The 18,094-nt window shown below is 39.0% G+C and overlaps 2 protein-coding genes across 2 annotated transcripts; both read right to left on the bottom strand.

Moving 5' to 3' along the window:
- Positions 1-571: 571 nt before the first annotated feature.
- On the bottom strand, positions 572-13,886 carry rhcgb (Rh family, C glycoprotein b). The gene is made up of 11 exons (XM_080876097.1): positions 13,563-13,886; positions 10,705-10,894; positions 9,917-10,067; positions 9,411-9,558; positions 9,113-9,279; positions 8,781-8,918; positions 3,303-3,439; positions 3,031-3,155; positions 2,865-2,938; positions 2,286-2,353; positions 572-1,733 (listed from the first exon to the last, which is right to left on the bottom strand). Exons 1-11 carry the CDS (start codon positions 13,780-13,782, stop codon positions 1,685-1,687), a joined length of 1,467 nt encoding a protein of 488 aa, XP_080732223.1. The 5' UTR covers positions 13,783-13,886; the 3' UTR covers positions 572-1,684.
- A 1,981-nt stretch (positions 13,887-15,867) lies between these two features.
- On the bottom strand, positions 15,868-17,856 carry gdpgp1 (GDP-D-glucose phosphorylase 1). The gene is made up of 2 exons (XM_080874948.1): positions 17,689-17,856; positions 15,868-17,240 (listed from the first exon to the last, which is right to left on the bottom strand). Exon 2 carries the CDS (start codon positions 17,230-17,232, stop codon positions 16,135-16,137), a length of 1,098 nt encoding a protein of 365 aa, XP_080731074.1. The 5' UTR covers positions 17,233-17,240; positions 17,689-17,856; the 3' UTR covers positions 15,868-16,134.
- Between the last annotated feature and the right edge of the window lie 238 nt (positions 17,857-18,094).

The following is an 18,094-nucleotide window of genomic DNA, read 5'->3' on the forward strand; positions in this document are numbered from 1 at the left end:
GCCTTCAACCAGTGAAATGCCACAGACGTGTGGGCAGAAGACAGAGCATGTGTGAATCCAGCCTTCATCAGAAAATGAAGGATAGACGATGCACAAATCAATGCTATATTTAGCAATTATAGACAGACTAGGCATCATCTAACATTTATTGCATGAACAACCCACACTTGTGCATTTTTTTTACCCATCCATGTGGAAAAAATAATATCAATATGGAATATGTATGACTTCACAGAAATTCTCCTAATGAATTCAAAATAATTAACTCCAGCATGTGTGTTCAACCCTGTCAGGGATATTGCCCTTTTGTGACATGAGGTCAAGATCTTATGGCTGATCTCTAGTTTGTTTTGGTCACCAGAGTGTCCCGGGAGAGCAATAAGAGTGCAACCTTTACCCTGAGTTGCATCGCCACTAAAGAGGAGCCGTTGAAGGAGGTACAGTCCCTCTCACATTTAAATTTGTATTTCAAGTGCACCGCTTCAAACAAAAATTTACGTGAAAGTGGCTACATTTATTTAATTGCTAAATATATCCAAACTTAATTATTCACATACAGACAAAGCAGGCATAGGACATTGTACACTTTCTTAATAACTTTTAATTTCCAAAATTACATTACGATCAATACAATCAGTGTAGAACGTTTAAGAATACAAATATCAACTTCTGACAAAACCAATTTTCAGATCAGTAATATCAATAAACATATCTGGTAACACATTCCTTCTATAGCCTATTTTACCATTAGCAAATTGTGACTAGCTGGAATCATCCAACAATCAAAAAGGTGTTGACTAATGTCTTTGTTGCTAACTCTAAAAGTACTCATAAGAAGAGGCCGCTGCACGAAGGGAAAAAGAACAGCATATTAACTTTATAAAATTCCTCATGTGTGATTGCATATTTACATTTCCATCATTCTTTGTAATGCTTGATAAGAGGGTGGTGATAACACGTTACCAAATGTATTCATTTATTTACTTTAATGTCACAGGATAACTTAGGTCTAAATCAATCAGTATCAAGATTAATACCCGTCTCATTGTAAAAATTCTCCATGAAGATACACACCAAAAGAAAAAAAAAAAACCCTACTCAAATGCATCTAATGGAAATATCATTTTCAGATGTAACTAATGAGACAATGAAGGAAGCTGACAGAAAGGTTTGTCTAAAAGTTGTGTACTCTTAGATTTTACCTGCAGTTCATTACATCACACAGACCAAAATCATTTAGATTTGGATCAGGAGAAATGTTGAATAGGAGATTCTACAAATGCATCGCAACGTGGTTCAAAGCATAAGACAAAACTTTTCTCTTGAGTAGTTTAGGTCAGCTTTAGAGGTATTATTGCAAGCGACACGAGAATTTACATAAGTCAATTTACCGGTCTCTTTACTTTGAAATGAGGCGAATCAAGGTAATTCCCCCCACTGAATGTTTGACCTACTGTCAGCTGATTTAAATGGAATAATGTGTTCAGCTAGCAGAAGATACATTACTCCTCCAGTAGTTTTTAACTCAAACAAAAAACGAGATTTTGAAATACAATTCAGTCATAACATACTGACAAACATATCACTGTATGAAAAACAGCTGGTGCTGACAAGTGGTCATTAATTGCACGAAATGAACATTTTTGTCCAGTGGGAGAATGATAGGAAACAAGGCAGATGTCCATTAAGATCGAGCCCTGGACTCCGACTCCATGGTGAAATTTGACTCGGCGCTAGAAAACCAAATTTCACAAATTACAAGATCTGGCCTGAAGACATTCATGTGGTCATTACATATTAACTCTACTAAGAAGATTCCAAAAAATAATTACTAGTTGCATTTTTGTTTCTACTATAAACATGACTGTTGTTGCATAACTTCAAGGTCACATTGAAGAGTTAACCATGTGAAGCAGTTCTGTGGAAAACCCCGTTTCAACAGAGAGCACAGGTTAACTTAGCAGCATAGAGCACAGCATCTGCGTTAGCATCTTATGATTAAACCCACACCTAGGGGTGGTAGGAGACGTCTATGTCTCTGAGGTGTCGTGTTATCCGCCACCTCACCTCCTGATTACACTGTATTCAACACCCTGAAAATATATCCCTCACACAATGGCAGGAGTTACATCAAGATGTGTGAATAATCCCAAAACTGTGCTGTGCTGCCATCGAGAGGAGACTGAATGCAGTACAGTCTTGAACAACAAAAGGCAATGACTGCATCATTAGTTTGGTATGAAAACAGCACAAATCCTCGACAGATAAAAGTAGGAGACACTTACATATCTTTGTTTTGCACGTGGTTGTTGTACTGCAGGATTGTTGGGATGCTCTCCTCCTCCTCTGGGACCTGTTGATATTAGAAGGCAAACATTGTGATCTCAGGAAGATAACAAGCATATGAACAACTATCGTCAGAATATCTGATTTCACGGTTTCTTATTAAATTTGGGGAAAAGTTAAAGAGTAAATTGGATTTTTGTACCAGAAGAAGAGTGAATGACGGCAGACTATTTGCAAATGTTAACGCTGGGTTGGAGAAACAGCCTCATAATGAGCAAAACACAACAACAAATGTTTCTACAAGTAGCATTAAACCAAGACTGTAATTTAAAATCTCTTTGTCAATTTATATACACATTGGAGCAAACGTGTGCTTCAAAAATAGGTATGACCATTTAATAAAATTCATCAGGATTTGTTTAATATCTTAAAGATGCCACTCAGGGATACCAATAAAGCTTTTTTCTTTTTGTGCATCCTAAAACTTTCTGTGTGCTGAAATAGCGACTGAATTCTGATTTTACATTGCAAATCCTTACATCCTCATAAATGTAAGGATGTTAAGATTTATCTCTCACCTCCCAGTAGGTCTCATCATCAAAGCAGTTGTCATCTGCAGGATCTCCCCAGATAGGTAGCCTTAAGATAGCGCCTAATAGGAAGAGAAAAACTAAGTCATTATCATCACTGTCTGAAAAGCAGTTTTTAACAAGTGTATATATTCTGTCAAACTGATTTCCTTACCAACAATGATGCCTCCACCTATGCCGAAGCACAACGCCACACAGAGGCCCGCTGCCTGGTGACCGCCCTGCGTTGTGGGTACCATGTCTTTGAATTTATCCTTAAAGTCAAAGGTGTTGACCAGCCTTTTTTTTAAAAAGGGGAGGGGAGCTCAATGAAAAGAATACAGGTATTGCAACTGTTTTTTCCTCTTTAAGCCATTTATTTGAAACGGGAAACACAGCCATAATGTCTGGCTGAATGTTTCCTTTTTGTAGGCAAGGAAAACTCACCCTTCATGGCCATAAACTTCAATAGATGCAGATGCAGCTGTAATGGCTCCCACAATGCCACCTACAACTCCTGGCATAGCGTGGAGGTTGTGGATTCCACACGTGTCCTGGATCTTCAGGTGCTTCTCCATGAATGGCTGAAAGATTTGTCTGATTTTACTACACAAGCATAGTTATAGTAATATCACTTTCTCACTTTAGTAGAGTAAGAGCACTCCTGTCACCAGTTTGCATGCTTGTGGGATGTTATCACAGGGAGACACTAAACAGTTTAGTTTAGTTTATTTATTTATATAGCACTTTTAATTACAACAGTGGTGTTGACCAAAGTGCTGTACAAACATATAAATTACATAATAAAATAACACGCAATAAAATAGCAAAATCAGTCAACATCAATGCCAAATAGCTAATAACAAATAAATAAGTAAATAACTCTCGTGCAGTATTAAAAGCAGGTAAGTAGAAATGTGTTTTTAAGATTTAAAAAGATTGAGGGTAGGAGCCTGTCTAATGTGAAGAGGCAAATCATTCGACAATTTAGACACCACGACTGCAAACGCACGATCACCTCTAAGAACCAGTCTCGACCTTGGTGTGGCCAAGAGCAAAAGATCACCCGATCTAAGAGCTCTAAGGGGCATATAAGACTGCAGTAGGTCTGACAGATACCGTGGGGCCTGTCCATTCAGTGCTTTATAACCAATAAGATATTATAATTGATTCTAAAACGTACAGGGAGCCAGTGAAGCGTGGTAAGCACAGGGGAGATATGTTCATTCCTCTTCGTCTGTGTCAAAAGACGAGCAGCGGCATTCTGGACCAGCTGGAGCCTTGCAAGACAGGCCGACTAATGCCTACATATAAAGAATTACAACAGTCCAGTTGGGATAGGATGAAAGCAGGAATTGCCCGTTCTAGGTTTTTAAAAGACAAAAAAGATCTCACCTCGGATAAAAGCCTCAGTTTAAAGAAAGACCGCTGTACAACTAAACTAATCTGTTTCGCAAAAGTGAACTTATTGTCAAATATAACCCCAAAATTTTTAGCATGCAATTTGATAAAAAGTTCTAAACTGTGCAAATTAAAATGTGAGGTTCTAGAATTGCAACTTTACAACCAAAAATGATCACGAGACACTGAAATAAAGGTTCTAGTGAAGCAGAACTGTTTCCCTTCAGCTGAAGATTGATCTGAGTGTCGTCAGCATATGAGTGAAAACTAACATTATAGTTCCTGAAAATAAGATCCCGAGGCAACATATATAGAGAGATATAGATACTGAGAGTCCTCCTGCTTAAATGGTAAATGGTAAATGGCCTGTATTTATATAGCGCTTTACTAGTCCCTAAGGACCCCAAAGCGCTTTACATATCCAGTCATCCACCCATTCACACACACATTCACACACTTCTAGAGGGATGTAAATGTTTAGGTAGGGGCCCTGTTGTAAAGTTGAAGACATTCAGATGTCCTGCTCTTAGGGAGGTGACGGCTAAGCAGAAAACAAGATCATAATTCTCTCTGTGAGTGAGGAGATATAGCCCCCCCGTGAGATGGGCCAACATGTGAGAGTTGTGGATGTTCTTTGTTTTTGGGAAGGTATAAAAGAGTTCAGGGCGGCGTCTTCTGTATCTTGTGTCGAGTTTGACTTCCCCTGTCTTGCTTTGACTGTTTTCAGCTGTTTCTTTCTACCAAGGTATTTAAGCCCCCTGATTAACCTTTCACATGTGTGACACCCAAGCCCCCAAGTATTAAAATAGTTTTTACAGCTAGACATGTAAAGGCAGTGTTGTTGTTTTTTTTTGGTTTTTTTTGTTTTGTTTTTTGTTTTGTTTTTGTTTCTATATTAGCAGAATGTTTGTGTTAAGCCATACACCAATAGCCAGTGCAAGAGAGTATGTTTTAGATATGCTGTCTGCAGAACTGATACCCCTGGCAGTCCACGAGTATACATTTGTCATCACTGACTTGTGGGACTTTGAGTGAGGCACAGACTTACTAGAGCAAAACTAAAAGCCTTAAAATGGAGATCCTGGTAAATTTCCTTACGTGGATGGTCGAGCATGCATCATGACTTAAAATGGAGATCAGTTCAGAGTGAGTTTGATATTGATGAAGTTCATTGTTGCTCTACCACCGATCTACACTGACTTGCTCACTATTGTTCAGGTTACCTGTCGAAAAATCTCACATAAAATGACTATTTGTCTGTAAAAAGATAAAAAGAACTTTTGAACTTTTAAAATCATATCAGTAATTTTAAAAGTTCAGAAGTTCTTTTTAAAATTACAGTTCAAAATACAGTAATGGAATGTGGAATCTGTTTTCTGTTATTTTTGTGCATTTAGCAAAAGCTACATTACTAAAGCACCACAACTTCCTTAGTTTTATTGCTCATATGTAGAATAATTTGCAAAACGTGTCACTTTCTCAAATTCATGCTTTAAATACAAGGGGCATTGGGTGCTGTTTATATATAGAAATACTGATGTCTCTGTACATTGGGGTACATCTGGGGTCACAAAGTGTCAGATCTTTGATAATTAATTAAGTTTTGTTATAATTAATTGCAAACAACTATTTTGAGCCAGCATCCTAGGCTTTGCTTTAGTGATGAAAGGGTTGTTGAACAACATTATATTGATCAGAAATTCATGCAAGGGTCAAAAGTGTGAAATACAACCCCGGTCTACCCTCCTTATTTGTTGCACACATGGGAAATTTTGGGGTCATGGCAGAAAGAGCAAAACTTAAGAAAAACAAAATATAATAGGATAGGATAAGATGTTGGCTTCATCGGGTGAAGGCCTCCAGCTCGCACTGGAACGGTTCGCAGCCGAGTGTGAAGCAGCGGGAATGAGGATCAGCACCTCCAAATCTGAGGCCATGGTTCTCAGCCGGAAAAGGGTGGAGTGCCCACTCCAGGTCGGGGATGAGTTCCTGCCACAAGTGGAGGAGTTCAAGTATCTCGGGGTCTTGTTCGCGAGTGATGGGAGAAGGGAGCCGGAGATCGACAGACGGATTGGGGCTGCAGCTGCAGTAATGCGGACGCTGCACCGGTCCGTCGTGGTGAAGAGGGAGCTGAGTGTAAAAGCGAAGCTCTCAATTTACCGGTCGATCTACGTCCCTACCCTCACCTATGGCCACGAGCTGTGGGTAGTGACCGAAAGAACGAGATCGCGGATACAAGCGGCAGAAATGAGCTTCCTCCGAAGGGTGGCTGGCCTCTCCCTTAGAGATAGGGTGAGAAGTTCGGCCATCCGGGAGGGGCTCAGAGTAGAGCAGCTGCTGCTCCACATCGAAAGGAGCCAGCTGAGGTGGTTCGGGCATCTGACAAGGATGCCCCCTGGGCGCCTCCTGGGTGAGGTGTTCCAGGCATGTCCCACCGGGAGGAGGCCCCGGGGCAGACCCAGGACACGCTGGAGAGATTATATCTCTCGGCTGGCCTGGGAACGCCTTGGTATTCCCCCGGATAAGCTGGAGGACAGGGACGTGCAGAGAGGTTTAAAGGGGCGGGTGCTCAAAGTTAAAAAGGGGCACATTGAACCATGCTGAATAACAACAACACACATTCATCAAGAATCTAATATGGGAAGGGCAGGGCTGTGTTGATCTGAGACTGTAGACATTAAAAAGTCCACAGGAGAGATGGTAGCTGATTAAACAAGTGTCATGAGATAATAACAAAATGCAAAGATTGGTGACAGCGCTTGGAACCATAAGGCAACGAAAAACTGTGACATAAACTCGGCTCTGCCTGTGAATCACTCTTTGCTTCTCTTCTTCCTTCCTTCCCATCATTTCATATATCACTCTCCACTTGCTGTCTATCTGAGAACAAGGCACAACTTGCTATTGCAATAAACTATAATCTAATTATCCACACCTAACAACTCCTGCACTTAATCTATAATAAAATGATGACAGAAAAATGTTATAGCACTGCCTTTAGTAGCCTCATACGCTCCTACTGTTTCCTCCTCATGTCCTTACCAGCCATGTCTGCACAATGTTATATCATGAGTAATAATTTAAAAAAATCTATATACATAAAACACACACATGCACGCACAGTGACATTTTAGACCTTCTTCAGAATACTGTATATACTATGGGCATCCTTACATTATTATTTATTACTAGAGCTACAATAATAAAGCAATGAGGAGGGGGAAGTAATAAATATGAAATAATGTATTTATGATGATTCCATTTGTTTCACTATCCACTCTGTGCAGGGCAAAGCTTATTACATTTTTAAACTGTAGAGATACAATCTTTTGTCTTATTTAAAATATAAATCTAATATAATCTGCTTCTTAATGTATGTTCTTTAAAATACAGCGTGTGTTTTTTAATATATTATAATTATTATTATGTGGACATGCATATTAGATCGTTTTTTAGTGAAATATAATCCCTCCAGAAAGGCAGGAAATGCCCAGAAACTTACTTTAAAACTAAATATGTTCCCTAAAACGGTGACAGAGCTACAGACCCATGACAGCCTTACACAGGTAGCCAGCAGCTGTGACCAGCACTACTTGTGCAGTTAATAAAAGGACAGGTAATGTTTGTCGCGCTGTTGCACACACAGCACGCTCGTTTGTTTCAGTTCGTCAGTTGCAACAAGACAGCTTACCAACGTGTACGTAATAAGCTAACACTCCTGTGTGCTACACACTACAGTGTACGCTGTACACCTACTTACTGGGTTTGTCGCATCAGTCTGTGTCTCTGAGTTAACTTGTGTTTCTCCTACAGCTCCGGACCGCAAAAAATGCGCGTGCTCTTTGTGAGCTCGTTCCCGGCTCGTAACCAGCGCGTTCTGCCGTCGAGGGCGATCATTGGTTAAATGTGATCATGTGACTGATGCAAGCCAGATCCTTTTATTTAGCAAAACTGTGATTAATAGTTAAATATTATTGTTGAGGGGCACAGACAGGACTCCGCACGCACACACACATAAAAATAATAATAAATAAATAAAAAAAATTTAAAAGTTGCCTCAACAAAAGGGCACTTTGGGCACTCATCAGGAAAGGGGCGGGTGCTCAAGCCCCTCTAGCCCCCCCCCCCCCCCCCCCCCCTCTGCACGTCCCTGCTGGAGGAGGTGGCTGGGGAGAGGGAGGTCTGGGCCTCTTTGCTTAGGCTGCTGCCCCCGCGACCCGGCCCCGGACAAAGCGGATGAAGATGGATGGATGGATGGAAGATAAAATAGAATAACATACTATACAAAATAGAATAAAATGTTTTGTTATAGTAGGAATAAATGCACTTGTCAGGGATAAAGTTACAATTGTGTGTGTGTGTGTGTGTGTGTGTGTGTGTGTGTGTGTGTGTGTGTGTGTGTGTGTGTGTGTGTGTGTGTGTGTGTGTGTGTGTGTGTGTGTGTGTGTGGTCATCAGCAGAGACCATGGTGTAAAGTCTGACAGCAGTTGGAAGGAAAGCATTAAAAGAAAAAAAATATCATACCGTGAGAAAGATATATCCAAGTGTGGAGATGATGCCACAGCAGAAACCTACAATAAGACAGCCATAGGGCATCAGCATGAACTCAGCTGCTGTTCCAGCTGCAACACCTCCAGCAAGTGTGGAGTTCTGGATGTGAACCTGAGAAACAGGTGCAGAAAAATGTGTATCCTGGGTAAATAATCATCTGAAGGGTGCACTTGTTGAAAAATTTGTTTGCAGGATTGTTAAACTCTTTATAGATTTCTTGTTTTGGTTTGTATTCATCTCTTATTGTCATAATCATGTCCATGTGCATAATAGGTTATATCTAATAAGTGTTTGTAACTTGTTACCATGTCTAGTTTCCCATGCTTCTGGAAGAGGCTCGAGATGGCCACAGTGGTGAGAACAGTTGAGGCCAAACAAAGGTAAGTGTTGATGGCGGCTCTGTGCTGCCCATCCCCGTGATCACAGATGGCTGAGTTGAAGCTGGGCCAGAACATCCACAGGAACAGGGTGCCTGTGCCATAGTGATATAAGTCACGAGGAACAGGGAGTTTTGTGAGATTAAATAGATAAAAAAAACTCTTATAAATCAAAAGCAATACTAAACATGACCATGTGCAGTTGTGGGTAGTAAACAGAGCTTACCAATCATTGCAAAGACATCTGAGTGGTAGACAGAGCCCTGCAGACGACTGCTCTGGTGCAAGTTAGGACGATAGAGCATCCATGACACGGAAAGACCATAATAGCCTCCAAATGTGTGAATCACCATGGAGCCTCCAGCATCTCTGGCCTTCAGGAATAAAAGAATAGCATTAGGCCAAAACTATATTTCCTACTCTGCAGTCTGCTATGAGAAGCAGATTCTGAGCAGGTGTGGTCGTGGACTTGAGATGCATGTGTGTGTGTGTGTGTGTGTGTGTGTGTGTGTGTGTGTGTGTGTGTGTGTGTGTGTGTGTGTGTGTGTGTGTTTTAGTTCAATAAAATGACAGTGAAAAAGTCACCTAAACATCATGTCGGGTCTGGATCGTTCACAGACATGAACTAAATGAGCTCCTGTTTTTACAACTGGAAATTATATGTATTGTCTGATTAGATAGCATTTTTATTATATATTTTTGGTGAAGTATAATCTGATTGTTAAAACTTACATGTATAACACTTAGGATGATAAATTCCTCGACAGCAAACAGTGTAATCCCAAACAAAGTCAGAACCATTAGCTGGACTGGACTGACTTTTCCCAGCAATGCTCCATAGGCAATTAAGCAGCCAGCCACGCAGAAATCAGCATTGATCAGGCTGAAGAAGGCAAAACAGCCAAAATGTAAAGGACAAGCAAGGAAATAAAAGAGCATTACTTCTCTGCACTGGCCTTGTGCAAGATCATCATATTTATTTGGCTAAGAGTGCACTTATTCGGAAATGAATGAACTAACAATGCTGCATTTTGTACACTTAACATAGATTCACATGGGTGGCAAATGAAAAGAAAACACATCTTAATGTGTTTCAGTAGAAACTATGCTGCCAGGACAGGGTCACGGTTTTGAATTACCCCATGTGGATCACTTTCTCTATCTCTATTTTACACACAGCTATCATATCTTTGGCAGCACTTCAGAAGTAGCATAATTTCCCATTACCCCCAATTTCAGTCTAACTTCCAACCACAAACACAAACTCTTGGGTAGCTGAAAAACATCTTTGTGGCAATTTTTCAGACTGGTTTCTCCACCTACACTTTTTTCTTCTGGATACAGGTGGAAACATATTCCCATAGGAGAGACCGTATTTGAATCAAAGACAAGACCTCATAGCATGAATCACATTATTTCATAACATGACCTGTTATATAATATCTGTAAGTCATTCATTTAAGATTTTTTGTGTGTGAAGTGATTCCTTTAAATCATGAGCAATAAAACTGAACTATTACTTTTCAATTCCAATTCTGATCTTCCCATCAGCGTCCAGCGAGTGGAACCAGCCCTGCATCAGCAGTGCCCACTGTAGACCAAAGGCAGCGATGAGGAAGTTGAAACCTACTCCTCCGAAGCTGTATCGCTTAAGAAATGTCATGAGGAAACCAAATCCAACAAATATCATCACATGGACATCTTGGAAACCTAACAGAAAAATGTGATTAGAAGAGCAGTACAGAATAGAAGTAGAAAAAAGGAAAGGAATGGTAGTAGGGACAGCTTGGTGGCATAGTGGTTATAACGTTTTTACTTTCAAACTCATGTTGTGGATAGTCACTTACAGTCTGCCAACACACAACTAGAGTAAACAAAGTAAGTGTCTGAAGGGTTGATGCAAAAATTGTGGAAAGAGCGGAAAATCTAAAAGAGGGCTCATGTAGACAAAACTAGAAAAAAAAAGAATAAAAAAGAAAACCTGGCTTTAAACAATTTAGGGATGATTTGCACAGCAAATTAGCATTTTTAATATAAAAGTGAAATATATAAATCAAAGGTTTATTTATTTTAATAATTAATCATTGTGTAAAATGTGCTTGATATTTCTACATGTATCCAAATGCAGTAAATTTCATTTGACCAGATTCCATTAAATGTAACATTTACATTGTGCTTATGTAACAAAATTACATGGAAACTTTACATGTAATCCATTTACTTCAAGTCAGCCTTCCATGCACCATGACTATATTTTATGTCTTAGTAAGCATGTGTTATGGATCTATTCATTTTCTTCGGCTCGTTCATTCAGTTGGGATAGAATGGTAAATGGACTGATTCTTATATAGTGCTTTTCTATTCTCCCGGAGTACTCAAAGCGCTCTATACAACATGCCTCATTCACCCCCACTCATACAAGCACTTCTAAACTCAAGTGCAACTAATTCACACTCTGATGAATGCATCAGAGGGTAATTTGGAGTTAGTATTTTGCCCAAGGATATTTGTATGCTGAGGAACCTTCCGATCAGTAGCTGATCTGCTCTACAACCTGAGCCACCCCACTCCCTGTCACAGCTGTGACAGAGACACACACACTGTGAAACACAGGGAGACAGAAAACCATTCACATTCGCACATAAGGATAATTTAGAATCACCGTTAAACTAACACGCATGTCTTTGAACTGTGGGAAGCCAAAATACCAAGAGGGAACGCATGCAGACACAGGAAGCATATGCAAACTGGGGGCATGCAGGCTGGTGGATTCAAACCCACAACCTTCTTGCAATGGGGTGATTCTGCCCCAAGTATGTACTATTTAAAGTACACGTTCTCTCAGAATAACTGAGCTTTAAATGTGACTATATAAAATCGTATGCAAAGATATTTTTGATTTCAAAAATGCTAATCACACCCATCGTTGTCCTTTTTTCTTTCTTAATCTGATACTAATTAACCTGTGATCTTTTATAGGTTACATTGTGTACTCTTGAATTTAGAGGAAAAACTGTCACCTTCAGAGCTCTGTCTACCATGCAGTTTACTTTTACAATATGTCATCAGGAGTCATGAGGGCTTATTAAATAACAGGGGGTAAAATGTGAAGATGACTCGAGGACTCTGTGTGTATTTACTGTTGCAGATTAGATGATGACATGTTTTGATGATGCAGAGTTACATCTAGTTACTTATGCAGGTGCTAACCCTTAGGGTTTGCAGGAAATGTCTTTAAAAGTAACACGGGCAGACCAGGAAAACGATGACAGTGATGATTTGGCAGTTTCCATGAATCTGGAGGGTCTGTAGTGCAAGTATGGACAACACCTGCTCAAAATCATTGTAATTATTTAAAGTAGATCTAGCAACACGTTTTTGGGTTTGTTTTTTTTAAATTAGGTTATTTATATATCTATCTAACTAAAGTTAGTTATATTTAATAAATTGTCAGGAATTGCATAACTCCATTAAATTAAGCCAAAAAAAATCTGTCAGGTCTTAGAAGTTCAGATCAATCAAGATTAAAAGTATAAAAATCTAGAGATTATATTTACAGCTACACACTTGAAGAAGTGTTCTTTAATCATGAGACAGGCAGTACCTGACATGACTAGCAAATAGGATACATAGATACCAGCATGCACAGCAGCATTATTTACAACATAACACTGCAACTGTCTCACACGTTGTGAGGCGCAATAGGTGCCACTGCACTGTGAAACAATAAGCTGCAAATGTTTTAGCACAAGTTCTTTTTTTCTGTCTTCGAACTAACATAGCCAGCAAAGCCTGAGATGTTGCAAACTGCCTGCAGTTAAACTGATCAATTTAAAACCGGGTATTTTCAGTCTCCAATTTTAACGTGTATCAGGAAAAGAACTTCTCATCTGACATCCAACACCACATCTCAGATGGCTTAGCCTTATCGACAGCCTGACATTGACACTGTGGGCTGTGTTGTAGAGTTTCCACAACCATACATCCAATATATCCCCCCATGTTACATGATCTTTAAAATCTCATAATCTAAACAAAACATATTATCAAAATTAGACACACTTTATTGCTTAGTATGGACATTAAGCTTCTTCTTTTTCTTTTTTTTTTTTTAACAGGACGAGGCCTTAGAGGAGTCAAATCCTTGGGGAAAATTCACCTAGGAGTCAGATCTTTGTCAGCAATGTGAAGGTAATTTGTAAGGTTAGCATAATATGAGGTCTGAAACTGGTAAGTCAACCAGAAGCTTTTTACTGGACTGGAAAAAACTATTTGCTAGCAGAGATAAAATTATAGAACAAATATCTAATTGTACATAGAAATGGATACATTACAGAATTTACTGGTGAAGAAAGATAGAAATAAAGAAATTACTTACTTGGATATCTGAAGTAGAAGTCATTCTCAATGTCTGTTAAATTTAAATGTTTTCTGTGCTCTACCCAGTGCGCATCTGACTCGTGATCATAACGCATAAAAACCCCAAACAAGATGATCATGGCAGTCTGCCACACAATGCAAACGGCTGGAAGACTCAGATGAACATTGGTGTTCTTTTCACGATCACACATTTCCCTAAAGCTCTGACAAGCTCCCATTGCTTTTGATTACTTAAAATAGATTTTCTAAAAAATAAAAATAATAATAAAAAACAACAACATATATGTATATATTTTTTTTAGTTTTTTTTTTTTTTATCTCAATGCCTGAATTCTGAATTATTCTGCTGAGCTGCTCTCTGCAAAAGTGACAGACGCTTTAAAGGTCTGAGCATTTTTCAAGATGGGACTCTGAGGACACACCCACAGACTCTCCCTACAAATTGCAAGTCACATGCGACTCTTTTCAGTGATATCTAGATTTTGAATTTTGATTTTAGCATATTTTCAGTTTTTACTAAAATTTTGATCAAACCAAATCAAACTTTATTCACATCCTAAATAATCTGCAAAAACGTTGTTCCTTAAATTTCGTTGGTTAGGCTTTATGTTTGCTTAGCATGTAATATAACAGCGAGATTAACTTATTCCTTAGGACAAAAAGCCAATTTTTGGAAAACAAATGAAGCTTTTCAATAATAATAGAGGCTTGTACAGAACTTGCAGTTAATGTTTTCTTATTTCTAGATGGCTACAGGGGACATTCTTCTCTCCTTGCTCAGGGCTGTTTCGATGAACTGTAAATAATGTCTAAGATACATGACAGGTTTGATTGAAACAGCCATCATTGGGTTTAAGGTTGAAACAAATGTCCAGTTTTTTGTGCATTTTTCTGGTTCATACAAGCAAATTATAGAGAACATTTTCACTTTCACTTTCACATTAAAACATTTTATTGCACTTAGTGCTCAGAAACAATGAAAGCGGAGTAAAATAAAGAATCAGTAAACTGGAACAAATAATTTGGATTAAATAGCCAAAACTTCAGGTCTTTTCAAAATAAAATTAAAATGCCTTTATTTTTTTCAGCAAGGTTATGAGCACTATATCCTTTTTAGTTGTCTTCCACATATGGAATTCCTATAGTGTTGCTATAACCTAACAATAGCTTAATATTGGAATGCATGTTATTTAAAGCTTGTAGTTCTGTCTCTGATCGAGACCAAATCAAACAAATATCTTTAATTAATCCCCCAGCAAATAATCTGTGTGAAAAACATGTTTTCCTGATTAAACACGAAGTTCCCATTTATCCAGGTATAGACCAGCAAAAGAAGGACTATAGTAACTCCCGTTAATCTGTTTAAATACTTTGCCCTGTCTGCTAAATAAATATAATAAATATTAAAACTGTCAAACCATTTTGAACCATTATAGGAGAAAAAGAGCAAGTTGGCAGCCAAGCATACAGATTAATGTGCTACTGAGTGATCCCCAGTGAGGAGCCTCATTACAACAGGTGAGCAGACAGCTCCTCTCGCTACTGCTGCTACCTTGGTGATGTCGTTCTAGCAAATGATTTGCTCTTCAGAGATTATGTCTAGCATTGATGTTTATCTGAGAACCACTGTCAGGCTTTCTGAAGTGAGTTTTTGAAACTCATAATGCCCGATGTAGTGTTGTTATTTGACAATAGCTGTGAACTAACTTTGGGCTTGTTGTGCAGTTTTATTTATGGTGGAGCCAGGATAACTGTCAGGTGACAGTTATTTAGGTAATGTTACCAATAACATTAAATAACATAGGAACGCGTTGGGTGACTGAAAGCGTAACATGCTGACGATTTGTCACATTGAGAACGTGTTGGGATAACAGCTGTGGAAAATACCCAGTATCCAAAACACAAGGACAAAATGCATCCTTCAAGCTGCTGGCTTTTACATAAGGCACGATCATCTTTTCACTACAAATAGACAAGAATATAGTATGTCAAGAATATTATGTCCAAATCTCAAAATGCCCCTATGCCTGATTTCCACAGAACTTACAGCCCTTAATTCTCAGTAATGTGCTCCTTTCTATTGAACCAATGCAAAACCTTTTGTACCCAATGACACTTATTGTTATTATATACTTTGCTTGGAAAAATGTATCCTATCACCATGCTCCTTTTACACCAAACATAAAATGCTCACATGTAAAAAATAGCATTCACAATCGCTCTGTGCCACCACACCCGAGCTTCTCCTGACCCGATTAAACTTGGCTAAGAACAGCAATTCATTAAACAGACAGACACAAAACTCCATTCTCTAGTCACATTTTATTTGATATCAGTTTTGCTAAAACACATTCATTAACCAATTAAAGCACATTTTATCTTGTAAATATCATAAATCTCAACATGTGTAATCTCTTTCATTGTACAGGGAAGATTCTGACACACATTCAGTACAGTATTGCAGTTTTTACAATTTAATTCAAAATCCAGAGGCCAGATTCATCCATTTATGCCATCAAAAGTCTAAGACCCTTCCAGCCCAGCTGTAAGTTGATGAAAATGACCGCACATTATGAACACAATAAATGTTCAGTAAGCTGCTGTTCCAGCTGATGAAACTCATCTTCAGGCAAAAGATAGCTCTGGATTACATCAACGACATCTTTCTCTGTCATGCGCTCAAAGTCCTTTTTGCTCTTAAAGGGTAAATGTCCAGCCAGTTCACATAGAGCAACATTAAAGGCAGACTCCTCTTTGGCACCGAAGCAGGATATTCTGGGCCACACAGCAACGCGAACACCTTTTCTTGAACAGAAATCCTTTTCACCTTGCGTTTGAACACACGGCGGGCTTCCTCTAGTCAAAAAGAGGTTATGAGCAATATTATCATTCACAAGAAAATCTGTGACTTCACAGATAGTTTGGGCCACTTTCTCCACCTCCTCTGATTCTGCATAAAACAAAAAGCCTGCCGGGAAATCCAAAATTCGATAAAATCCCTTTTCAGGACATAAAGGTTTAACTGGCTTAGACTCTATCTTGAGGGGATGGTCTAGGTAATATCCATGGAGGTGTAAATGATTGACAGATGCAAATGCTCCCAGACTGTTGAACCCCACACGGAAACCGGGATCAGAGCTCAGAAGCACAGCTTCAATGCCGACATGGATTGCAAACTTTGTCAGGATCTGTGGGCGACAGTGAGCAGGATCTGGGACAAAGAGACAATGTCCAAACTCTAGAGGGCTAACATTGACCAACACAACCATCTTCTGGGGTTGAGGACACTCTGCATTGTTAGTCAAAGGTGAACCTCCTTTTTTGTCCTTTATCATCTCAAATATGATTTCATCGTGTTTAATTTTGTTAAAGTTAAACTGCTTGGCATTAAACTCCTGCTTAATGCTCATGATCTCCTGTGGCTTTCTTCTCTCTATTCCTCTTTGGATATTCAGCTGAGCCACGTAGCCATGAGAACCCAGCAGGACCCGCGTTTTTAAATCCCCCAGATGGTAGCGAAATATGCCCCGTGCCATCCTGTCTGCCCAGCCGCCTTGGATGGCGGTGTCAAACTTTGTTGATGCAGAGTTTTTAGCGGAATTGTTTCCACTGATCCGATACACATCAGTGACGAAGTGCTGATGGCTATACACAAACTGGATGGACATGTTGGAATCTGTTGATGAGTGAAACAAGAGGAATTACATTTGATAACAGTCACTGAGGTCGGTCATTTAGGTCAGGCAGACACGTGTATGCATGTTTAGTTTACGTCATATCAATAATTTGGCAAATAACGTTTGTTTCACCGGCAATGCCAACAAAAAACCTATAGAAATACCTATAGTTACACAAGAAAACTAGAAAAAACATTAACATCTGGACGCTGAAACAAGTGATTGTATAACTTTCAAAAAGTTCAGTTCTCAGAGGCTTAATTAAGTAATTTTCATGCGGAAAGTTTGAACAAAGTTCCAGCTTTATTATCAGACAGTGCACTGGTATCAAACTAGTGTCTGAGGCAGTATAGCCTGCTATTCACCTCACAGAGCAATTTTACTTCATTCAATGGACGGCTTTTAATGATTCATGCATGATTGAATTGAATTTTACAGTGACCTTACCTCTTCACATTTGACACCGTGTCAAATCACAAACCGACAGCAGCTACAACGCCTGTTAACAACACGGTTAAATATTTTTCCCATTCAATCGAAAGGTTTATACATGTTTACATCTTCAATCAGATGTCTACAACCGGTTAGCTTGGCAAGCTAGCTTCGTGCTCTTCTTCGCTGGTGTGTATTAGTGCATTTCCGGCTCCTTGTTTCAGAATAAAAGATTCTGTGAAGCTAATCATAGACCTAAAGCGCTCATTTCAAATTAGTTTAGTTAGTTTAGTATATTAATATAGCATTAAAATAATAGTATTAACATTTGTATTTTTATGCTAGTACCACTGTAATGTATTTTTAGACTACTGACAAAGTGATTTTTGCATTACCGAAAAGAAATAGCTGTGGATTTTAT

The sequence above is a fragment of the Rhamphochromis sp. 'chilingali' genome (assembly GCF_963969265.1).
Source record: "Rhamphochromis sp. 'chilingali' genome assembly, chromosome: 2".
NCBI lineage: Eukaryota > Metazoa > Chordata > Actinopteri > Cichliformes > Cichlidae > Rhamphochromis > Rhamphochromis sp. 'chilingali'.